This window comes from Marmota flaviventris, chromosome 3 (genome assembly GCF_047511675.1).
Source record: "Marmota flaviventris isolate mMarFla1 chromosome 3, mMarFla1.hap1, whole genome shotgun sequence".
Taxonomy (NCBI): domain Eukaryota; kingdom Metazoa; phylum Chordata; class Mammalia; order Rodentia; family Sciuridae; genus Marmota; species Marmota flaviventris.
Window position 1 is genome coordinate 11,938,381 of NC_092500.1, and position 24,653 is coordinate 11,963,033.

The 24,653-nt window shown below is 52.6% G+C and overlaps 2 protein-coding genes across 5 annotated transcripts in view; one reads left to right on the top strand and one right to left on the bottom strand.

Annotated features, from left to right (window-relative positions):
* The first annotated feature begins 1,519 nt into the window (after positions 1 to 1,519).
* Positions 1,520 to 24,653, top strand: part of Mb (myoglobin) — a 35,962-nt gene continuing 12,828 nt past the window's right edge. Inside the window, exons 1-2 of one of the 4 annotated variants that reach the window (XM_071609549.1) lie at positions 1,521 to 1,678; positions 17,755 to 17,869. Coding sequence is in view for 1 of the 4 variants with exons in the window: in XM_034635769.2 (XP_034491660.2) it covers positions 21,082 to 21,128 (47 nt within the window). In the remaining 3 variants the exon portion in view is untranslated. Of the gene's footprint in view, positions 1,679 to 17,754; positions 17,870 to 21,050; positions 21,129 to 24,653 lie in introns of those variants that run through there. The other 3 variants (XM_071609551.1, XM_071609548.1, XM_034635769.2) reach the window with 3 other exon arrangements.
* Positions 2,077 to 8,362, bottom strand: LOC114084140 (apolipoprotein L6-like). The gene is made up of 3 exons (XM_027925317.2): positions 8,292 to 8,362; positions 5,371 to 6,185; positions 2,077 to 3,296 (listed from the first exon to the last, which is right to left on the bottom strand). The coding sequence occupies exons 1-3, from the start codon at positions 8,323 to 8,325 to the stop codon at positions 3,087 to 3,089; spliced, it is 1,059 nt and encodes a 352-aa protein (XP_027781118.2). The 5' UTR covers positions 8,326 to 8,362; the 3' UTR covers positions 2,077 to 3,086.

Genomic DNA, 24,653 nt, shown 5'->3' on the forward strand with positions numbered 1-24,653 from the left:
AAATATCCATGTATGAGTATTGTCACCCTGCCCCCACTCAGACCATCTTGTTATTGGGTCCACAATTCCAGGAGGGAAAAGGGACCCTGCCTTTAGGTAAACACTTGGTAATATTGTGTAAATAAAAACTTGAAATAATCTAAAAGTTCAAGAACTGGGAGAGGCCAACAGCCATGGTCCTCTGCTTGGGGTTTCGTTCCCTCTCCTCCCCTGTGGTTCCCAAGGAGCCTCCCAGCAGCAGCGGGCCAGGGGCGGGGCCTGGGCTTGGCCAATCAGAGTGGACCAGGGTCTCTCCCTGCCCACTTCCTCTAGGAACCTGGAGCACCTGGGCTGGGTGCCCTGTGAAACGTGTGAGTCAGAAAAACAAATGGCTGGTGACATTTTTGCTGCGTGCTTCCAGACACACGTGAGTCCATGGTATCCCCAAGCTTGTGAAGCCTGTGTGCCAACTAATTCCTTTTACTTTATAAGCCATTTTGAGTTGGTTTTGGGCACTTAAAACATCAATGTCTATCTTTTCCTAATTAAAGGACTGTACATAGCCAGGTGTGGGGGTGCACACCTGCAACTCCAGCTACTCAGGAGGCTGAGCCAGGAGGATCTCCAGTGTGAGGCCAGCCTTGGCAATTAACGAGACACTATCTCAAAAATGGGAGGGGGGCTGGAGATACAGCTCAGCCATTGAGCCCTCAAGGAGCATGCACAAGCAAGGCCAGGTCAGTACTGCAAAAAGAAAAAGAAAAATACTGTATGTAGTCAAGTGAATACTTTGCAACATATTAAACTCTATGAGGCCTTGAACCACCATATAGCCCAGCTCTACCACCCATCGGTTTTTGTTTTGAAGAATTAATGTCATCATGCTATCAGCATGCACACCCATGTTCATTGCAGCCTAATTCACAGTAGCCAAACTATGGAACCAGCCTCGGTGTCCATCATCAGAAGAATGGATACAGAAAATGTGGCGTATATACAGAATGGGGCCATAAAAAAAAATAAAATTATGTCATTTTCTGGAAAATGGAAGGAACTTGAGAACGTTATATTAAGTGAAATAAGCCACACTGAGAAGGTCAAGTGTTGTATGCTTTCTCTCCTGTGTGGAAGTTTTTAGAGAGGAAATAGGAAAAGAAAGGTGTGTGTGTGGGGGGCGAAATCTCATGAAAATCAAAGGGAGACCAGTGGAGGAGAGGGACCAGGGTTGGGAGGTGGGGAAGGAGGGGGAAGGGCAGGGGAGTGATCATTGGCCAAATAGTCCTGTTGTGCTGTGTGCATGAACGGATGAGTAACAAGTCCGTCATTATGTACAGATAGCGCACCCATAAAAGATGTGGGAAAACTGCCTATGAAAACCAATGAAGGCGTTGAATATTAGATGTTTCTGCTTCGTGAAAGCAGCGGGATGATAAGTGACAGCTCTGTAGACAAATGAGGGGCCTGGGAATAGAGAGAAACGCCAATCACGCGGCCTGCAGGGAGGGTCTTGCAAAGCCAGCACTTCAAAACCCAAAGCAAGAAAAGCACAGAAGGAAATTCCACGCAAGAATAGCAACTGCTGTCACCTTTGGCCAGTGTGGCTTCCTCTTTCTTTTCTTTAAAGAAAAAATCGCATGTAAAGCTCATGGCTGACTCTCAAAACAGCAGCTAAAGCACAGGAAAGAAAAGTCATCTTTGGGTGAGTGGACGGGACAGACAGGGGGACTTGAGCAGTCCTGAGGACATGGGAGGATTTTGGTTGTGGGGGACACAGGGGGCTCCTGGGCCCCCTTCCTTCCTACAAAGTGATCTGGTGGGGCAGGTTCCAGGGACAGGGACATCCCACTGTGTGCAAACCTGGCTCTGAGCCAGCAGGGACCCTGTGAGAGAGGCCACCTGGTGGAGAGCTAACTTCTCACTTGTGCTCCCATCAGAAGAATCAGACCCTGCAGAGGACACAGGAGTGAGACTCTTTATTCTTAGGCTGGAGCAGGGGGGAGGACGGAAATCCAGGCCTGATTCAATGTCGCAATGGGCAAAAGTGTGACATCTGCTTTCGAAAGGAGAGATAAAGAATATCCATGCACTTCTGCCCTTTTCAATATTTTATTCACTCAAATCACTTAATACAATTTCATTCTATAGGTTCTTAATCAAGGAATGACAATCTTTAATGCTGGGCACTGCTATAGACAAATCAATTCAAAGCAAACAATTCTAAGTTAACTCTGAGCACTGCAAACACACTTCATCCTGACAGACCTGTTACAGACATTCCCTCTGCATGCTGAGTTTAGGTGCTAGATTTAAAGTCTCAAGTCTTAGGCCTTAAGTCCAGCAGTTGCCCACGCACTCAGATGCAGAGAGCAGGTCAGGAGCTGATGGAGGCTTCTCCTGGTGTGAGTTGGTGGCTGGCTGAGGAGATGGGCATAAGGAGAAGTCGCCTTTCCCACTAGGATCAAGAGGCAGCTGTCGAGTTTGCAAGCGGTGAGGACGATGCAGAGGATCAGGCAGATGATGAGAAGAGTTGGGGTGTAGTCCAGGTCCTCATGAGGGTCTCTGGCATGTGGGCATCGGTGTCGGCTGGCTGAATGTTCATTTGTTCCATTATTTATACTAAATTTTGGGAGCTTCTGCTCGCCCTTTGGGTCCCTATCAGCTGTTACCAGGTTTACTTAGTGACATCTTACATATTAGAATGGACATATGGTCTGTGGTTTCCGCCCTGATACCCTTCTGGCTCTTATCAGGGTTGTGGAAAGTGACTTGCTTTTATCAGGCTGTGCCTGATTGACGATCTGAGGGCTCTGTGGCTTGCCTGGTGAGCATGCAGATTTATTTTAAAATGGAGTTGCTTAGGCTAAGGCCTAAGGCCATCCTTACACTCAACCAAAAGACAGAAATGTGTAGCTTTATAGTGCTTGTAAGGTACGCAGGGCTGGGGTCTCGAAGTCATCGCATGCGTGGGGGTTTCAGCTGCGCCTGCGCCTGCGCCTGCCAGGGCCCTCATGCTGCCACTCCACCTGGGTCTCCCGCTCACCGTGACCTTCGCTGTGCTGTGAGGGGGGCAGCAGGTTCTGGTCCCTCCGAGTGGCGCTCCTGGGTAACTAGGTTAATTGCTTTGCTTCACTTGGCCCTGGAACCTGTCCTGCGCCTCGGATGGAGGCTGAGTTTGAGTCTCTGTTGCTTTCCCAAGACAAAAGATTTTGCTCTGTTCTTCTTGTCAAGAATTCAAGAATTTGTGGGAGGAAATACAAAACAAAACAAACACAACAAAACAAAACAAAACGCAACAACATAGAACGAAAATAGAGTTTCTGGGAGAAAAAAAAAACAGTACAATTATTACATGTCATTAATTTTAAAATGAAAAGAGCTAAATGCACTGACCACTCCTGAAATCCTAGCTATGGGGCAGGCTGAGGCAGGACATCCCAAGGTCACGGGCAGCCTGATCAGTTAGTGATACCCTGGCTCAAAATTTAAAAAAATGAAAAGGACTGGGGTTTGCCTCAGGATAAAAGTGCCCCTGGGCTCAGTCCCCAGAGAGAGAGAGACAAGGAGGGAAGTGGGAAAGAAAAAAAGAGAGAAGGAAAATGAAAGGAAAGTGACCAGACACTCGGTGAGACCAAGAGATCTTTATTGCGGTGGTCTCTGATTACCAGGGAGGGAAGAGAGAGAGAGAGAGAGAGAGAGAGGAGAGAGAGACAGCAGGAAAGAGGAAGGAGAGCGAGCAGCAGGAGGAATTTTTTATTTTTTTTATTTTTAGTTGTAGTTGGACACACATCCTCATTTTCTTCATTTATGTGGTGCTGAGGATGGAACCCAGGGCCTCGCACACGCTAGGCGAGCACTCTACCACTGAGCCTCAACCCCAGGCAGGAGAGTTTTTATAGCCAAAATCTAGTGGGGTCTCTGGGTCTGCGAGCTGCCTGGTGGCCTGCAGTGACAGGATCACACAGGAGTTGCTCAGGGTGTCACCTTCTGCTTCTCAGGCTGACCGGGCAGGGGCGGGATGTGGGTTTCTGTTGTACCAGGCGAGTGGGGGTCTTGGGGGTTGAGTGCTCAGCCTTGAGGCAAACAAGCGGTCAGGAGCCAGACAGTGGGGTTGACAGTTCAGCCCGCCCTGCAGCTAACAGAAGATCCTGGGGAACTTGGTGCTAGGCCCTGAATATTTGTGTTCCCCAGAATTCACAGGTCAATCCCTAACCCCCAAGTGTTGGCCCTAGGAGGCGGGGCCTTGGGATGGTGACAGGTCATGAGGGCAGGGCCTCACCTGTGGGACTGGCTCCTATGAGAGGGCCCTGAGGGACCTGCTTGCCCCTCTGTCCAGGTGAGGAAGGACAAGAAGGGGCCTTCTGTGACGCAGCGGGAGCCTCCCCAGCACCAAGCCTGCCTCTGCAGGCACCTGGACCTTGGCCGTGCAGCCTCCAGAACTGGGAAGGACACATTTCTGTTGTTCACAAGTCACCTGGTCTACATACACTGTTAGAGCAGCTGGAGCAGAGGGGGACACTGGCCAGCCACGTCACCCCCTGTCAGGCTGGTCTTGGCTGCCATGATGGAAGGCCACAGAGAGAGTGGTTCATAGAGCTGACACGTAGTTCCCAGAGTTCCAGAGGCCTCTGGCCCAGGTCAGGGTGCTGGCCAGGTCAGGGTGCTGGTCAGGTCAGGGTGCTGGTCAGGTCAGGGCACTGGCCCAGGTCAGGGTGCTGGCCAGGTCAGGGTGCTGGTCAGGTCAGGGCACTGGCCCAGGTCAGGGTGCTGCCCAGGTCAGGGTGCTGGCCCAGGTCAGGATGCTGGCCCAGGTCAGGATGCTGGCCCACTGTGCTCCCAGCAGGGGTTTCTTCTTTCTTATTGGCAGGTGGCTGCCTTCTCTGTGCCCTTAAAGGGCTTCTCGGTGTGGTGCTTTGGGGGCAGGGGGACCCTCTCTAGCTTCTTCCTCCTCTTATATGGACATTGATCCCATCAGATTAGGGCCTGTCCTTAGGTCTGCATTCAACCCTCGTCACCTCCCCAAGCCCCACCCCCAGCTTGCCGCACTGGCCTTAGGCGTTTGATGAATAATTTGAGGGGGACATAACTGAGTCCAGAGCACTCCATATGGCTCAGTGACCTCCTGTGTAAAGCCAGGAAGATACTCTTCCTGGCACGGGGTCCTAAAGGAGCCTTAAGGGAGAGGGAACAGGTGACCAGGTCTGTGCAGGACTGCCATCTCCAGGGGAACCTCTTACAGTTTGGGCCTTCAGGGCCACCATATGCTATGTCCTCAAGGACATCCATGCAAACTTCACTGCCACACTCACAAGCACACACTCCCTTAAACCCTTCTGGACAACCTTGGTTTCCATGGATTTGGGCCAAAGCCCCCTTCCAACATCCTGAGCTCACCTGCTGTAGCCGCTCATAATGGTGGCTGTACTGTGTCACCAGCTCTTCCAGCTCCTGGGCCTGGGCCCTTAGTTCTTTTGCCCGCTGTGCCCTGTCTCCATCCTTCAGTTTCTTCCAGGTATCAGAGAGATTGCACAAATCCCGGACGAGGTGGACAGCCGTCTCTGCACCTCCCTCCAAGAGAGCACTTTTGGTCATTCCCAGAGGTGTGCCATCAAAGGCCTTTTGCACATACTTGCTGGTTTTGCCTGAGACTTTGCCACCTGTCAGGCGATGCTTGGCAGCCTTAGCCAAGCTTGGCTTGGCTTGGGCTACCCTGTAGGCACGCCTGCTCTTCCTGAGACTCTTGGAGGTGTCTTGAAACTTGTCCATGATATTAGTAATAGCTGTGAAAATGGACTTCTCATCCACCTGCTCGAACTCTGGCTCACTGGTAGGCTCGTGCCCGGTGGCCTGAGCTTTACCTTTTTTATTGCAGGACCCTTCTATCAGGTTGGTCACATCACTGGTGATCCCAGCTGCTGCCCCCAAAGTTTTGCCGGCAGCTGAAAGCGTGAGGCTTCCTCTTGTGGTCAGTGGAGCGAGGGCAATCCCCAAGAAGCTCATGGCTCTAGAGAAGACAGCTGTGGTGTGGGCCACCATGTTGATCTTGTTGGTTTGTTCATGGGTGGCGTCAACCTCATCTGCCCGGGCACGGAGCTCTCTGATAATTTTTTCTTGTTCCTGTTTCCACTTGGGGAAATCTTTCAAAAATTGTTCTCTATGATACTTCAAGAAATAGTTTTCTTCATCTGACAGATCTTCATCTGGTGACCCTACGATTTCCAGAGCATCATTGTTACCTCCAAATAAACAGTAAAAGGCGGTGGGTAACACCCCGGGGTTCAATCCCCAGTTAAAGAAAAAAAAATCCTTTTTTCATGATAAGGCGTTTATAAAGACTGTATAGATTGTATGCCCGAGGACATATGAATATTAGGTCTGATTTTGTGACTTATAGTGTTTAATAAAATTGAAACCAGAACTAGACAGGCAGATAGGCAAGGGTCAGATCCAGAGAATGGAGGATTGAAGTGCTCATGACTTCAAGCCTTACTCCACCTTATCCAGATCACCTGCCCCAGCTCCAACCTGTTCTAAGGTAACCCGTCCCAGGGATCGACCCTCCCCACAGGGAGTTGTTAATTATGCCCCCTTCCGGCCCAGAACACTCCACCTTGGCCCCTCCAGCCCACCTGCCTCTCACCTTTTGGCCACCCCACCCTGCAACTCCTGGGCCCAGTCAGGTAGCAGGAAGGAGAGAGATAAGGGGAAGAGAGCAGGAGGACAAAGGAGGCCTAGGACCAATAAAAGGCACGACTCCTTGACTTGTACGGTGCCAGTCATGGCCCCTCCTCCCTCCTGAGAGAAGTCTATTTTACCCCTTTTTAAATAAACCCTGCTCTGTATGCTCGCCAGGAGGGCGGGCTCCAGGAGCCGGACGCCACTCTGGCAGAGGCTGGGACTTGGGACTGGCCTCTGAGTGGGAGGGTCTGCTGGGCCTGAGCCCCCAGCTCGCAGGACCCTGAGGCTAGCCCCTGGTAGGTCACAATTGATTAGCTGGAGGACAGCCCTTGGTCCCCACTAAGAAGTGCAGGATTGTTTGGTGTGGGAATCTCCTCCCCGGCCCCGGATCTGGTCACAGAATGGATTGGTGTGGGTGTCAAGGACAGCAGCAGAGAGGAACAAGGGTTTCCCATACAATATAAGAACTGAGACCCCATCTGAAGCCCAGCCCACCATCCACCTGCCTAGGCCAGGGAAGGGAGGAGAAAGGGGCACTGAGATTGACTGATGGATTGATTGCACAAAGGTGCCAGCCACCTAGATCCCTGTGTCCCCAGAGCTGTGAACACCAGAGGATGGGAGGAGGCATTTCCCAGTGTGGCCCAGGCACTGTTCTGGTGTGAATGTGCTGTGTTGAAACTCAGGTTCAAGTTCGATTCCAGTCCTGAGGTTAAAGCCAGGGACAGGGGAGCTCTAGAGGAAGAGAAGTCATGAAGCCAGAATTAAAGACAGGCAGTGTGTGCAGACAGGAATCCAGCAGGAGAGAGGGAAGGCCCTTTTGGGTCTGGGAAGTTGGAGACTGCCCCGAGATACTGACATGTCCATGCCTTAGAGCCCTTCCTCCTCAGCTCTGTTCCAACCCAGGGCTAAGAACCTGTCCCAGGAATTGTCCCTCCCTACAGGGAGTTGTAAACGTTGTTCATTCACTTCTCCAGGCCAGCTTCCTTCCCCCATCACTCCATTTAGCCCTTCCCCCTGCCCAGGGGCTTCTCACCTTTTGGCCATTCCACTGAGGACATCTCCTGGGCCTACTCAGGTGTGCAGGAAGGAGAAAGATAGGGGAAAGAAGGCAGGAAGACACAGAAGGTCCAGGATGTGTAAAGGGCAGGACACCCTCACTTCCTGGGATACCAGGATACAAGGTAGGGCCCGTTCTCCTCCCGGGAGAATTCTGGGTTACGACCTTCTGAATAAACCCTGCTCTACATGCTTGCCTTGACGGCTTCTCCAGTGTTCAGACTTCATCAGTGAGGAAGCAGAACTCCTCACCAAAAGGGCGAGCACAGCCCCAGCACAGAGCCCTGGACTGCCACACGCCTTAGAGTCCAGGAGGAAGAGAAGCAGAAAGTCACAGAGGGGAGGCGGCTGGCTACAGAGAAATATGTCTCACAGGTCCTGGTGTCCCCTTGGCTTGGGGACTTGCGTTTGCAGCGCTGGGATCCACCCACGCAGGACAAGGGATCGCCATGACCCGCGACCCCAGCCCACGTGCGTTTTCAGCATCTGGGCCAGTCTGTTTTCCATCTTTCTCCCACCAAGCCATCTCTGGGCTCCACTTTCCCAGGGTGAACTGGCTGCACGGGAGGGAAGCCTACCTTTGTAGAATGGAGATGTCCTTCTGATCGCCATGATTGAAGGGTCTCTCTGCTCACCTAGTTCAAAACGGCAGGGTGTCCTGGCTGGCAGGGGAGCTGCCCGCCCTCTCTACAGGGGAAAACAGACCTTCTCCTTAGCAGAGGCACAGGTGGCTGAAGTGGGTTCAGAGCCCCCCCCCCCCCCCCCCCGTCCCTTTCCAGCTCTGCAGTCTCAGGACTGTCCTCGCTGCTCTCTCTTTATCCGGGAAATCTCTGCAAAATGCCTGGCTCAGAAACTGCCAGGACACCTCCCTGCGTCGTTCATCAAGTAAACAGGACGAAATAATCCTGAATCCAGAGGACGGGACACTGGGGCTGCATCAGGAGGCGAAGCCAGCTGCAGCTTCTTCCAAGAGGAGCCCTGAAGCTGTGGGGCCCCTGGTTTCTCAGGAGAGGAGCGGAGCCCGGAGCCCGGAGCCCGGAGCTGCACAGTTCCCAGCTGCGGGGAGGCAAAGCCCAGTCGCCCTGAGGACAGCTGTTTGTCCAGAGCCAGGAGCCAACCCTTGGCACCTGCTCCTTCAGGAGCCCAGCCCCTGCCCTGGCTCCCTAGCCTGCGGTCCCTCTGCTCCAGGTGTGGGGGAAAGGGCCACCGCACCTCTGTGCTCCCCTCCCTGAGGGTCCTTGGTGCTGCAGCAGCGAGCTGTGAACAGGGACAGAGGCAGAGGCAGTGGCCTGGCCAAGCCACCGCCTCCCAGGACAAGCCAGGGACCAGCTAGAGGCAGGTTCCCAGAAGACCTGGGCTTTCCCGAAAAAGCGCCACTTTTTCTTTCACTTTCGCCTCCCACCCAGTGACTGAGCAGGAGGCTGATTTGCAGAATCCAAGCCCGAGGCCGGCTGGGGCGTGGACAGGGGCTGAGCAGCAGCCTGAGGCCCCTCCCTCCAGCTCAGAGAAGAGCAGAGGCGGCAGCTGCTGGACCATGTCATGGAGCCATGGGTCCTGCCAGGCGGACCCCGCAGCCCAGAAGCCACTCAGCGCTGCAGTGGGGTGAGCAAGCTGCTCAGTTCCCTTGACCTTGGCTCCGCATCTGTGGAACCTCTGGCTCTGAGCTGCTGTGACCAGGCTGTGACCAAGCTGGGCAGCACCCTGCAGGGACAACCAGCCTATGGATCAAAGGCCGCTGCCTGTGACAACTATAAAACCCCTTTCTCCCACCACATCTTACATAGGTACACAGCCCTGTCCCAACCCTAGGAGGGAGACTTTAGAGGTTCGGGGACTTGCACCTGTCATTCTTCCATGCAGACGCTCTGAGCCCAGAGACTCAAACAGCTAATTCACTCCAGGGCAAAACCTGACCTGAACTGGCCCGAATTTTCTTGTGATTTTTCTGTATTCCATTTAATTTGAATATCTTTGGATACTCACTTGCATCGTGCATGGATCCTCTACAGAAATGCCTGTGTTTGACTCAGGGTGACTGCTGGGGGTTACATAATAAATGACAATCCAATTAGGAGGACATGGTTTTAAGATAAAGGAAAAAGAAGTTTTATTGCTTTGCTAGCAAAGAAGCAGCACCGGGAATTCCTGTACCAAAGGCCATGAATCTATCCATAAGCAGGAATAGGGGGCTTTTAAAGAGGTGTTTCCAAGGCGACAGTCCACGTGTTCTCTGTTGGCATTGTAATTCACCTGTTAATTTGGGACATAGTCATTGCTGAGGTCTTCTGGAACCATCCCCAGAGTCAGGATTACTTCATTCCTATGGTGGGTGTGAACTCAGGGACAGATAACTGTGTGGGATGGGGAATAAAGGTAATCCTGTTTCCCCTGACATTAGGAAGGGGAGAGCATAGGGAGTGGAGGGAGAGAGGAAGAGCAAGAAAAATGTCCACTTAAAAAAACAAGTTGTTGTGGCAGAGCAGCAAGGGCTACATTCAAAGCATACAATGGACCACTGTTATATTTCCCCACAGTCAATTTATACCTCCCATTTCTATGGAAAAATAGGCAACAACATCTGCAAACTGCTTTGTGCTGAAAGAGGGTGAAGTTTGTGGAAGCAACCCAAAGTCCTTTTTTTCTATCAGTTGGGGCGTGGACACTTAACGCACTCAGCATCAAAGCAGTCCAAAGGTCCATAGTGGCTGGTGACAGGTGAGTAGACAAGGCATACATAGGGCAGAGATCATGATAAGGCAGCAATAAACAAGGCAGCAAAGTATTACTTTGCTTATAAACAATTAGCACAGAAGCAATTAATATTTCAGCCAGTTTCTGAAAACTATGAGCACTTATCAGTGAAAAACAGAGTTTATCAATATGGGAGGTTGAAAAGATTTATAGGTGTATGAGATCAGGCTCCAATTGACTCAGGAAAAACGTGGGACTCTAGAGTTCTTTGTGATCATTATTATTGGATATTCCTATACAATATCCCTTCCTTCATAGCCCAAAGCTTGTGGTAGGGATGACAAAAATGTACATCTTAAGTTACACAAAAAAAAAAAAACAATTGTTTTTCCTTTTTAATGTGCATGTAGGACTGTTCTTAGGCTCTACTCTCCTGCCAGGTGTTTAAGACCAGTTGGTCAAAACTGACTTTGTTCCTATCTACTCTTCAGTCACTTGAGATTCCTCAGAGATCACCCTTGCGAACATGTGTGAAGCCTCCTGGCTCCTTTAGCTTTCCTCTATCTGTGGTGCCACTTGCCAGGATAAGTCAGGGTCCAGCTGAACATATGTGGCTTCTCTTGGAAGCATCAGAGACATTTTCATCTCCAATGACTCTCCGTTTGCAGAATGTGCACTGGTTGGCTTCCTGTTCTCCAGGGTGCTCTTGATCTCCCTCAGTAGATCAGGTAACTCACTACCATTGCAGGGTCCATAGAGGGGTCCTGTCATTCTCTGGGTCCTGGCTGACCTTTGAAGGGTAAGGGCCAAAATGTTGGATGCTTTTTCCTTGGCCCTTTTACTTCCTTGACTTTGGTCTGCAACTTTTTGATTGTAAATACCCAGCAAGAAAGTTTCACCAGGCTTAAAGAGGGAATAACGGATTAAGACTTCAACATCTATCGTTTTACAGGTACCCCTTTCATTTAATTGAAGTCAGTATTAGTACTGGAAGTCAGCATTACATACTGTCTGTCCTGTAGGTGATGACTTATTATCTCAAATTAACCATGGTTGTTTGTTTGTTTGTTTATTTTCAATAAGCAGTACCTCTGCAAAACACTAAAAGGCAACAGTTACAAAGTTTACAAGGAAAATCCAAAATGAATTAACAGAGCAAAAACACATTTAGTTTGTGTAATAACTATGAACCAAAAAAAATGGCTTTTATAATCTTGAACCTTTACTTAGTTACATATTATATTCCCTGTCTGAAAGCACAGCAATCTTTACAACAAAAATCAACTTCTGAATACAACTTTAAATGGGCTGAAGTCTAGACATTTTTGGAGCCATTTTTAAAATGGTGTAAGGTGGGAAGCAGAGCCTTATCTCAGGTAAGGTGGGCTCTTCACAAATAACACAATACAACATTACACCTGAAACATGAATCAAAGAGAGGCTAAGAGAGCTTGTAACTTTCCTTTTGTGGACAAAGTGCCAGAATGCTTCCATGTTTTACAGTGTCTCCTTTGAACAGAACAGGCTCTCCTTATTGTCTTCCAAAAATGCATTTAAATTTCAATTTCAGGGAGAAGAGTAACGCAAAGTTGACAGCAGTTTACTTTATCCAGCTATAAAACATCAAATGACATGAATAAATACCAATCAAAATTGTCATTTTTCTATAAACCCGAGACACTTGCTACACCTAATTTTAGTTTGGAGAACACCAACTTGTTAAAGAGCCCTCCTAAGCTTTACATTTAACTAAGTTTAACTTTTAAAGTCCAATTTACAATCCTGAGTGTACAGTAACAATAATCACAGGTTTGCATGGGTTAACAAAAATCCAAGAGTAGCCTTAAATCTCTACCACATTTAGGAAACAGTGTTAATGACCCAAAGTTGGCTTAGTTAAAGCAAACAGATATAAGACAGGACTTCGAATGACAGTGTGGCCCTTCTATGTCAAAAAAGAGAGCATAATGTATAGAAGGGAGCACTTATTGCTTATCTTGCTGGCAAACTTACATAAGCTTTCATTTTATAAACTTTTACATAACAAGTAGACAGGGCTTAGACAGGTATCGTTCTCAGATGCCTACATACACCTAGTCACATATATTTTGAGTGTCAACAATATTGTTATAACTTAAATAACAATTGTTTCCTTGACCAGTTACAAAGTGATCATTTAAGGCTGTACAACAGGTACAAACACTAATTCCTTTAAGACTGAGTTTCCACAAATAATAAAACCTCACAAATACAAGAAAATTATGGTGATAATAAGAGTAGATCTGTGTTTCAGATTTTTATATCAGTACATTCAAATTCAAATAACTTTAACTGACTGTGTCACTTATAGCCAATTTAATCACAAACACACTTTTTGAGCTTTACCTTCCACAAACCTTCTGCGACTTAGACATTCACAACTTTACATGTAAGTTTCATCCCCTTTCTTCTTGGACTTTAGAATATTACTTAACCAGCCAAAATATTTTCTCATCCAGAAACATTTTTTTTACCTTCCAATTTTCCATACTAAAATGTATTTCCATACATATCCTTTTCTTTTATTTTTTTGTAGTTTGTGACTCTTTCTTATATTCATATTGTGACACAGACTTTATGAATGTTATTTGTGCATTTAATTGACACACAAATTTCATCCCAGGAGAGGGTTGGACAACCCAGCATATACAAAAAAAACAAAACACTGTGCCTTAATCGTTTTTCCTCCCATGTTGCAGTCCCGGGGCTGGAGGACAGGCATTGAGTCTGACTGTCTGTCTCCTTCTCATTATACAATGCCGTCAGCGTTAAGCGGCTTCCTGCTGTCAGTGGTCCCGAGGCTCCTTTGGGCCCTTTTCCTCCACTAGGCTCACGGATACGCCGTGGCGGGGCCTTTCCTCCCGTTTCTTAGGCTTCCCTGAGGATCCCTAGGAGGAGGCTGCCCACGAAGCACAGGTGGGCTTTCGTTTCTGCCCTTTTCGTTTCAGGGTACAGCTGTTTATTCTGCCAGTCTACCCAGGCATTTGGTCTGATGGGACAATATTACAGCAAGAATTGCTTTGCCCCCCTGATGAACATCCCCTGGCCAATGGGGTGTCCTGTCAGACCTTAGAAGGGAGACTATTCTGGTCCCCAGGTCATAAACTGACGGTGCTGGGACCTGCTTTGTGGCCAACAGCCTCCCCCTAACCTGGGGCAAAGGGAAGGGGACTGGGTGGTTCTAGAAGGGCCCCCTGCGGTTCCCAACACCAGGAGCCCTTCTCCTGGGGGAAGTGTTCAGGGGGCGTTTGAACTGAGGCTTCCCAGGAGGTAGAATTTTCCAAATGTAGTCAGAGTTGCACCCCTGCCCCCAGCTCTGCTTGGAAGCTGTTCCAGATCCGGGAGCCCCGCTGGGTGGAGCAGGGAGCAGCCATTACTAGGGGAGAACAGCCCTGAGAAGGCCCAGGGCTCCACGTCCCAGGCCTGGCTGGCCAGACGGCTGGCCTCGTCCTGCTGCAAGTCCAGCCCTCATGTTCTCCCTTCTGTAAAGATCAAGAGTGTGACCTTGACCGTGGCACACCAGTCCTCCTGTGTGGGGACACAGGCACAGGGCTTGACTGTCACGGGAGGCTGGAGAGACTCTTTATTTTATTTTTATTTTTTGGTACTATGGATTGAACTCAGGGGCACTCAACCCCTGAGCCATGTCCCCAGCCCTCTTTTGTATTTTATTTGGGGACAGGTCTCACTGAGTTGCTTAGCACCGTGCTAAGTTGCTGAGGCTGGCTTTGAAGTCATGATCCTCCTGCCTCAGCCTCCCGGGATTACAAGTGTGCATCACCCCGCACAGCTGGAGACTCTTGACACTGCTCCCACCTCAAGTGACAAAGGGTGCTCTTCCTCCTGTGTTTGGAGGGCTGGGAGCTGTCACGTGTACAGTGTTCCTTGTGGAGCCCTGTGCTGGGGACATTTCATTCTCATCTCCTGGGGCTAGGCTCCTCCCATGAGTAGGGAGCTTTCTCCATTCTACAGCTGCTGAGGCTGAGACTCCTGGGCTCAGGGAACTCACCAAGGTCACGGGGTCTGAGACCAAGATGGCTGGGATTGGAGCCCAGGTGTGACACAGTTCCCCTCCCCACAGCACCTCCCAGAAGCCCACGTCGCTTTTCTACAGATGAAGGGGAAAAGAATGCTTTTTGCAGTACATTCCTCGTGGCCCGTGAGCCTGGCCAGGCGAGGGGTGGACGAGGGCAGGGGCTGGAATGCAGGTGAAGGACGAGCAAGGGGCACATTTAGTTAGCAGGTTACAAGTAACAAGCTCATCTTGGTCTGGTGTAAGCAAAAATGACCATAAATTGAAGGCTGTGGATCTAGCTTGGGTTTTTTATTATTTGTTCTTCATTTTGATTGTTGGTTTTGGTACCAGGATTGAACCCTGCAGTGCTTAACCACTGAGCCACACCCCATCCCTTATTATATTTCATTTTGAGTCAGGGTTCAGTAACTTGCTTAGGGCCTCACCAAATTGCTGAGGCTGGCTTTGAACTCCTATCCTCCTGCCTCAGCCTCCTGAGTTGCTGGGATTACAGGTGTGGTCTCTGTGCCCAGCTAGCTTGGTTGTTTTTATACTGCCCAAGTCACATTGCTTTAGTGCATCGTGAAGTCAGTGTAGTGGGTCTCAGTTGTCACAGGAGGAAATGGCACAGAATGAAAAATACCAGTGTGTGTCCTATGTAACGAGGACATATGTATTGTTTCATGAAAATCATGTGCCCGTGGCCACAGCCTGCTTACGGGAACCTCTGTGTGCATGTGGTCACAGCTAGAATGTCTGGGCTCTGACGTGCTCACAGAATCCAGGGAGAATCTACAGAGTATCAGGCAGCTCCAGGTGCAGGGTCCAGGGCCCATGCCAGGTCCCTCTCCCACCCTTGTTCTATGTCCCCCTGCAGGTGGGCTTCATGGAGAGCAGAGACCCCAGTCTCTATCCTGTTCAATTCATGTCCTCCCAGCCCTGGATTGTAGGAGAAAGAAGGGCGTCCCCCGCAGATGCAGTCAGGAGATTCCCTGGGCAGATCTCTGGGGGAGGGGTTCTCTGGGTCCCCAGCTGGGGTTCCATTCCCTCTCCATGGTCCTCTCCTCAAGGAGGAAATGGGGCTTTCATAAAAGGGGGTCCCCTTGGACCAGGCCCCTGAGGAATGTCCTCTACAAGTCAGGAGTGGAACAGTCTGGCCCGGGGACCACAGGAAGAGCATTGTGCAAAAGGACATGCACGTCCCCAGCAGCTCGTCCCCTAGGTGGGCACCTGGGTGTCCTCACTGAACAGCCCTCTCTGCTCCAGCCACAGGGTCCGTTTCTGATGTCCACCACCTCTCCAGGGGGCTTCTGGAAACGACCCTGTGGCATTGCTCCCCGTCCCTCACTGAGAATGGTCCCTCTGCGACTCCCTCCCTGGCATCAGGACCTCTGCCCTGCTGGGTGATGTCATCTCCTCCAGGGAGCTGCTGGGGGTGGGCCCAGGACAGAAACCACAGGCCCTGGAGCCCCCTGCCAGGGACCAGCACACCAGCCCTGCCCTCCTGCTGTGGCCCTGGGCACGCCATTTGCCCTGCAGGGACAGGAGGTGGGCTCTAGCTGGGTGGCCAGGGACCCGTGGTCACATTCCCATCAGGAGACAGAGGAGGAGCCCCACCCGCAAGTCTGAGCATGGGACGTGGGGCTCCTGCTGAACCCCAGAGCCGCCCCTCAGCCAGGAGAGGGCCGCGTCTTCCCCATCCCTTCTCTCTGCACTCAGCGCCCAGCACAGTGGGGCTGCTGGTCCAGGGGACCCCAGGTGCACAGCCAGGAGCACACGGGGTTCATGTCCACTGGCAGCGGCCACACTGGCCAGGCCTCTGTGGGCACAGCAGGTGGGCAGAGCACCCTTTGGGGAAGTGGCTTTTCAGGCAGGAGGATAAGCTGTGGAGTCTGGTGACAGAGGGGTTGTGTGGCCAGGAGAGGCCAGCTGGCCAGAGAGAAGGAACAGGCAGGCGCAGGACATCACAGAGCTGACACAGGACAGAGGAGGGCTGTGCCTAGGAGCACCCTGTCCTTGTGACCACATGATGTCTTAGCTGGTCTCTGTCTGACCCACCTCAGGCTCTGCCTCAGCTGCTTGATGGGTTGGGAGTGGGGAGGGGGGTGTCTTTTGACTGCTGTGAGGTCACCTGCTGTGTCCTTGGTCTGCAGTGAGAACTGAGCCTAGGAAGCATGGTGAGGTGCCCAAGGCCAAATGTCACCTGGGGGGGGGAGGGGATAAAGGAAAGAAAAAAAAATACAGGCAGAGTGGCCGCCTGTGGGTTCCCTGGCTGGATCCTCCCTGGGCTCGGGGCTGGAGGGTTGGGAGCTGGATTTCAGGGTCAACCCTACAGTGTTCCCTGACCCGCCGGCAGGAATTCCACGGTCCTCTCCCAGCGCCACAGTGTCCAGGGCTGTCTCTGGCCCCCGCAGGGACACTGGCCAGGGTATGACGTGTTCACCAGCGTGCGGCCTCGGCCAGCAGCCAGGAAGGGAACCTCCGCCCAGGCGAAGTCCCACCCTGAGCAGGAAGGCAGCTCGCGGCCGAGGCCCAGACGCTGCCCAGATGGTTTCCTACTGAGCACTTCTCCAGATGGTCCCGGGAACCCGGGCAGCGCCGGTCCAGAGACAGAGGTCTGGCCTGGGATCCCCAGGGCAGGGCCGTCCCTCGGCTGTGGCAACGCACCGTGAGGTCCCTTCTACTTGGAGCCTGCATTTTTCCATCTATGTTGGGTTGACTGGTGACCCCAAAAAGTCATGCTGAAGCTTAACCCCCTGGGGACCTGTGAATGGGACTTATTTGGAAGCAGAGCTTTTTGCTGATGTCATTAAATAAGGATGTGAAGATGAGATCATCCTGGATGTAGGGTGGGCCATAAATCCAATGACAGTGTCCTTCAAAGAGTCAGGAAAAAACAGACACACAGTCGGGAAACTGAGGGGGGAGGGCCACCAGGGCGGGGGGGGAAAACCTGGCAGTCTCCCTCCCAGCCTCCAGGAACAGCGATGGTTGGAAGCAAATTCTCTTCTGGGACAGCTTGTCGCGTGTCCTAGTGGGCCGGACGGGACAGCAGGCAAACCAGCACCTGCAGAATCCACAGCAGGCTCCTGAGAGCTCAAAACCGTCCTGGAGGGTCCGTCCTGTGTCCTGCCAGAGGCTCCCAGGGTCTGCAGAGCACCCCACTCCCCACAGTGTCCCCCAACACTTACACGCCCATGAGAACCCCTTCTCCAGGACTTGGGGGACGGCCCTCTTGGAGTCTGGCCCCTCCTCTCTTGGGAATGAAACGTTTTACCACTAATTTCTCTCTGCAGGTCGTGCACCCCACGAGCAGCACCCGACACCAGGCACCTGCGGGCACCCTGATCTGCACCTCTGGCCTCCCGGCTATGACAGCATATGCTTCTAGCCACCAACCTGTGTCCATCGGTGAGGGCACCTAGAGAGCACCCCTGCCATCTGAGAGTGTTTTTGATTGGGGTCTCTCAGGGGCACAGAGGCCAGGAAGAGGCTTGAACTTCACCCCTACCCTGGGAAGCTCCTGGCTGAGTCGAGAGACTGAGCTGGCACTAGGTGGCTGTGCTGGCACCTCCCGCCTGATGCCCTTCTGCAGGCAGAACCTGGGCAGGTGGGGACAGCAGCCAGGACCCGCAGGGTGCAGAGCCAGGCAGGTGGGTGTCGCCCTGGCCGGGCCCACTCAGGGGGCTCAGACCCCCTTGCTGTGGCATCTTGTCTAGGGTGGCACTGGCCCTGCAGAGGGGCTCTGGGGGTCTGGGTCTCAGCTGAGGGGTGGCCCTGGTGCAGAGCAGACCATCTGCCAGGTAAGAGCAAGGAGCAGACGGGAAGGACTCGCAAGGGCCAGGGCTCTGCAGGACTCAGAGGGGAAACCGGAAGCCGCGCCCGCCTCATGGGAGGCTACGGCAGGGCAGACAGAGTCCCCCCAAATGACCAGCAACCCCTGCCTTCCAGGGTTCTGTGAAACTACGTGAAGTGGCATAGTCAGAGGCGGAGCCTGGATCCTTAGAGGCCTCGCTGTCCTGGGGAGGCTGCTTGGATTGCAGTTGGGTTCCTAAGAAGTCAGCTTCCTTTGGAGTCTGTGCCCAGGGTCTTCGGCCACTGACTGCGGAATGCAGGGCAGCAACGCAGGCCCAGGGCGGGACAAGCCTGGGTTTGAGTCCTAGCTCTGCTCTCTCCTGAGAGCTCCGTCCTGGGAAAAGTTCCTCATTCCCTCCGAACTTTCCTGCTGCATCGTAGGTGAGAGATAAGATCCACGTCAGGGGCTGCTGCTTGGCATGTGGGTGTGTGATGATATTTCTGAATGACACATGAGTTAAAACGAAGCCATCCAGCCACAGAGAGCACTGACCGCAAACCTAGTAGGAGGTGCAGACATCAGGAGGAGAGCAGGATGGGAGGAGAGAGGGAGCTAGCTTCTTGGTGGGTAATCAGGGAAGCGAGATTAATAGGAATCTTTTGAAAACAAGACACAAGTCTAACTCAAGTTCCCTGTGCACAAATCGGAACGTTTGGGTTCCTGTAACTGTTGCTGAACCTTGAACAGGCAAGACGCACTCCTACCTCAGGGCCTTTGCACTTCCTTCTGGTGGGACTCTTTCCTCCCTGACAACTCCATGGTTTCTCCTTTATCTCTCTAGATCTTTATCAAACAAATTTAAATTACATTTTAAATTATCCTTTAAAATGAAGTTTAAACATTAAATTACTTAAATTTACAAATAGATTCCCTACTTCCCCTCAACACTCCCTATGCCCACCTTTGAGCCAATCACTGCAGCTGAGAGGCAGGATCAGCCAAATGCAATGAATTCCAGTAGGAAAGAAAGGGAGAGGGTGCCAGAGAGGCAGGAAAACAGCAGAGGGTTCAGCGGAGGGCTTCTGGAGAGAGTGAGGCCTGGGACCATGGTTGGGATTTGACCACAAAGCCACAGCTTTCTACAGCTACAGTTGCCCTCCTGTCCAGCCTCACCTCCCATCCCTCAGGGGCCTGCTCCTTATGATCCAGCCACACCTGCTCCATAAACCCAGTTCAAGTTTCCACTCGGATGCTCCTTTGCTCTTCGTCTTCCCGGTTTGAACATTCCCCTCTCTTCAGCAGCCGGGCTCCTTCTCCACACCCTGGAAGACTTGGGTGTCACACTCTCAGAGACACATGCAGGATCCCAGCTACATGCTTGCATAAGGACACCCAGACAGACTCATGCGCGCACGCGCGCACACACACACACACACACACACACACACACACACTCTTGTCTCCGCCCGGCAGTGTGGACCTCAGCTGCAGAAGAAAGCCCCGCCCCTGACACCTCCCGCACGTCTGGCTGGCAGAGCTCCAGGGGTGTCCCTCCCGCCCTCTGCTGGGCTGGGCTCTTTGGGGAGGGCTTTTAGTACCGAATGCGGTGGCGCCTGGTACTGCAGGGGCGCTCAGCAGCCACCGTGCTGAGCAGGACGTTTAGTTTTCTGCAGGAAAGAGAGGGCGGGGCGGAAGCGGTGTCTCGGGGTGCCGGGCTCCCGTGGAGCCTGCTGGAGGGGCCCGCAGGGAAGACCCTCGAGGGTGCACTTTGCACAGATGGGCGGGGGCAGGGGAGACCACAGGCCAGGCAGGCGTGTCACAGAGTCCCATTCCAGGGCACAGCAGGAGTAAAAGGCCTTCCTTTGGGTCTGAGTGACGCCCCCTACTGGCTTTTTCACCCAAATTCTTCAAGTTCAAAGTCATTCCCATCCGCTCCAAGCCCGCCTTCCCACTCCCCCACGACAGTCCACTTCACAGGACTTCTGAGGGGGCCAGGCTGCCTCCTCGGGGCTTCCTGGTCATGCCCCGGGCCATCGGGCTTCCCTCCTGCTCTTAGCAGCTCCGGGCGTCTCTCCATGGTGAGGCTCTGGAGGCTCAGCCCTCTCCCAGCCCCTTTCTCTCCCCGTCTCCCCCCAGTTCCCCAGCGGCCACACAACAGGCGCTTGGAGAATCAAATGTTTTCCTATCTCAGGGGACAGCTGTGGCAGACGGGGCTCTGTGCTCACATCCCTGCTTCCTGTCCCCCGGGCAGAGAGGCCTCACTCTTGCTCCTCCCTCCGCGCTGGCAGGGCCAGGCGGCTGGGATAGGGCTCATGGAAGGGGCTGAAATGATGAGCAGCTCCTAGAACGTCTTCCATGATCCCCTCACTCATTTCTGTCTCCTGTTTCTATCCCTGGGATACAGAAGGTGCGGGAGTCTTTGGGGTCCTTGGAGAAGGAGCCCAGGTCCCCGAGTCACTGTGTGAGCAGAGCTCTCCTCCTGCACTGAGAACTATGGAGCCACTGAGATGGGGGTGTTTGTTACAGCAGCTGGTGTTGCAGTTAACACACCAGTGAGGCCACTTTTCCCCCAGGAGCAAACCTGGAGCAGGAGAAGCCTTCAGCTATCACCTCCACCCTGCACCCGCCCCCTCTCTCCTCCTATGCAGACCTGACCCTGTGGCTGCCCTCCTTATAGATCTCCCAGGACTCCCGGTGACCTGGGTAGTTTCCTTCTCCACCTCCTCTCCCCAGTTCCTAAATGCTGGCCTCCCCCAGTCCTCCTGTTTCCCTGACATTCTCTGCCCCCTCCTGCGCCACCTCCTGGGCACTGATCCCCCTGCAGCTAATGCACGAGTGGGGGACGCAGGAACCCAGGCTTCTCCAAGCTGCCAGGTAAACTCAGGCTGTGGTGTGAGGCGACCCGGGCAGGAGGGGGGACACACCCGACGGCCGAGACCTAAGTCCAAGTCATACTGATGGCAAGAGCAGGAATGTCCCCGCGGACCACGTGGGTTTTTAAGAAAGAAATGACTCTGCTGCGCGGGTGCTGAGTCTAGAGACTGGGAAACTCCTGCCGGGGCCGCCGCTGCCCTCCCTGGGGCGGGCCTGGGCGGGCCTCCCCGAGGAGCTCCAGCAGCTGCGACCCCGGGTTGGCGTCTTTAAAGGCAGGGGGAGGTCCTGGGAAAGGGCCAAAATGCACAGCGCGGGGGACAGGGGAGGGCCCGCGCTCTGGGCGGCTGGGAGGGAGGAGGAGCGCCGCGGGGACACTGTCCAGCTGCCGCCTGCGCCCTGGGAAGGGCCTCCTCTCCCGCGTCCTCTCCGCCACCCTCCAGCAGCTCAGGGCCCAGGACGTGAGGAGGGACGCCCCCTTTCCTCGGGGGAGCCTTGCAGGCGCTGGTGACCGGCCCCTGAAGCCACCTGCCAAGGACAGCTCACGCCTCCCCCTGCAGGGTCCGGAGAAAGGGAGTTGCCGGTGGACGTGTGCACCTGCCCGACAGGTGCCCCAGGGCATCTTCCAGGCGACCGAAAAACCGATCGTCCCCACCCAGCCGGCCTGGCTCACCACCTCCTGGCATCTCCCTTAGGAAAGGCTCCAAACCGCTCCAGGGGAGTCCTGAGACCCCTGAGTGTCCCTCTGCCCTGCCGCCCCGCAGCCTGACCCCTGCCCACCCCGGCCGCGGTCCCCACCGCTGGCGCTGCGCACCTGTCTCCCCAGCCAATCAGGACAGCGGTAGCCTTGAGGCGGGGAGGTGGGCGGGGCCGGACTGACCCGGACGCGGCTCGCGGGAACTTCTGTGGCTGGTGACAGTGTTCGCTCTCTTGGGACTGCCTGGGCTGCCCCGGCGTAGGCAGTGAGGAAGATCCTGCGAGTGTAGACGTCAGGTGTGTGCATCGTGTGTGCTTCCGTTGGATGCAAATTTTACACCCAAAGAAAAAATATGTACAACTTTCATACCTGGCTTTGCAGCCCTCAGCCACGGAACAACCAGGCACCTTCTGAGAACTGCTGTTCCTTGGCTTGCTTTTGTGAGTGACAAACACAAACCTGGGTGGGATCAAACCTGGGTGGGATCGCCTGCGCCCTGGGCTGGTGGCAGAGCCTGCGCAGAGCAGCGACTGGAGACTCGCAACTGTAAAGCCATGCTAAGAATTTGGGTCTCTAAGCACATGCAGACATGGCGGAGGTACAGAAAAGGGCCTAAGGACAGACAGTTCTCGGCCCTGCCTCGTTAGAATCCACCCCGTCTAGGCAGCCTATCACTGCCCACAGTGTCGCCCCAAATGTCCTTAGATGGTGCAAGATCGTACTTTGAAATGTCACAGAAATAAGGAAGACAAACAGCGATGTGATAAAACTAGTTTAGTAAAGGCCAAAGGGGGTATCTAGGTGGCCAGGTGCGATGTTCCCTGTGAGCCCCAACCCCAGCCCCCTTAGCTGCAGGAGGAACATTTTTATAACAGACTTTGGGGGAAATGTCTCCTGCCCTCAGACCGACTTCTCTGTTCCTCATTCCCAACTGGTGCCCTCCCTGCTCACACCCCCAGGGTCTCCCCTGGGAGATGCCTTCAGGCAGTTGCTCCCAGGGGCTGGAGCTAGGCCTCTATCTAATTCTACGGCTGCATTTTTACCCTTCTCCCCTCCTTTTCCATGACAGAAATACCTATCTATACCAGGAAGCACAAACGTTTTTGTATTCCTACATGTAGGGGCTAGTTTATGCTCCTGTGGTAGAAATTGCTCATTGTCATTGAATTTGCCTTCTTCTCTTCTTCCTAAGTAATAGAATTTTTATCTGGGGATATGACCACTCAGAAATAAGGACTCCATATCCCAACCTCCTTCACAGCAAACTGTGGCCCTAAGATGTGCAGCAAGAGGGGGAACTACTTCTGGAAAAGTGTCCTTAAAGATAGGGGTCACAGCTGGGCGTGGTGGCACACGCCTGTAATCCCAGCAGCCTAGGAGGCTAAGACAGAAGGATCGGGAGTTCAAAGCCAGCCTCCGCAACAGCGAGGTGCTGAGCAACTCAGTGAGACCCTGGCTCTCAATCAAATACAAAATAGGGCTGGGGATATGGCTCAGTGGTCGAGTGCCCTGAGTTCAATCCCTGGTACCCACTATCCACCCCCCCAAAAAAGATAGGGAGACCACATTCTTCACCCCTTTCTCTTTTCTGCGACTGAGTGAGGACATGATGGTTGGAGTCACACTGGATCGGGAGGTGGTAGCCGTGTGTAGTCTCTGACACCGGGGTGCTCCTTACCAGACTGGGCCACCTATCACCGGACTTCCATGTGAGAGAGATGGTGACACCCTCTTATTGAAAACACGCCTTGGGACTTTTGCTTGCTAGTTTGTTTTGCAGTATTGGGGTGGAACCCAAGGCCTCATTCAAGCTAATTAAGCACTGATCTGGGTTTTCTGTCACCCACAACTAAACCCAGTCCTGACATACCAACTTCTCTGTCTGAATGCTTTGATCCTTGTTTTTAAAATGTCTGTTAGGGCTGAGGATGTGGCTCAAGCGGTAGCGCGCTCACCTGGCATGCGTGAGGCACTGGGTTCGATCCTCAGCACCACATAAAAATAAAAGATATTGTGTCCAACTAAAACTAAAAAAATAAATATTAAAAAAGTCTGTTAAACCAAAATTCTTGATACTAAGAGATCTGTGAGTAAAAGGGTGTGTTGGGCTCCCTCGGCTCCTGGCTGCAGGGCTGTATGGTGTGGGAATTACATCTGCTACGTTTCGAGAGCTGAGAGTACTGTTAGAAGGCAAATCTGGGAAAGGAAAACATAACGGTTTACACCCAACTTCCCCTGGCCCCAGATGGGATCATGCAAAGGGGGGGGGGAAGCTTTGGGATGGGAGGATCCTCCGTAAAGGGAAGCAACTGTTGCTTCCGGATCTGTTGGGGCGAAGGGTGAGGAATGTTGACCCATGAACAGGGCCGGTGGTCCTAGTGGTCAGCCACATGGGGCTGAAGGGTTTCAATGTACATTAGCAAATGTGAAGCAGTGTATTTCTGGTTTGCCCATGACCATCAACGGATTACCTTCCCTTATCGCTCCCCCTTCATCCTCTGGCCCTGGTAACTAAATTTAGGAGATCTCAGAATTTCCCTTCTATCATAACCTTTCCTCAGTTTGCTCATAAAAAACTCCTATGGATTCCTCAAACCCCTGCTCAGGTCACCATTTCCCTTACGTGTTCCTTGGTAGAACTAATGATTAATTATTTCCTGCTTCACGATTTCTCTGTACCTTCCACATGTGCAATTATGAAGCACTTATTGCATACCCGGACCCTCACTGAGTGCTGTACCCGCACTCTCTGTTTTAATCCTCACTAGGCATTTGAGATGGTCATTATTTTAAAACTTCTCACTTTTACAGATGAAAGAAACAAAGTCCTT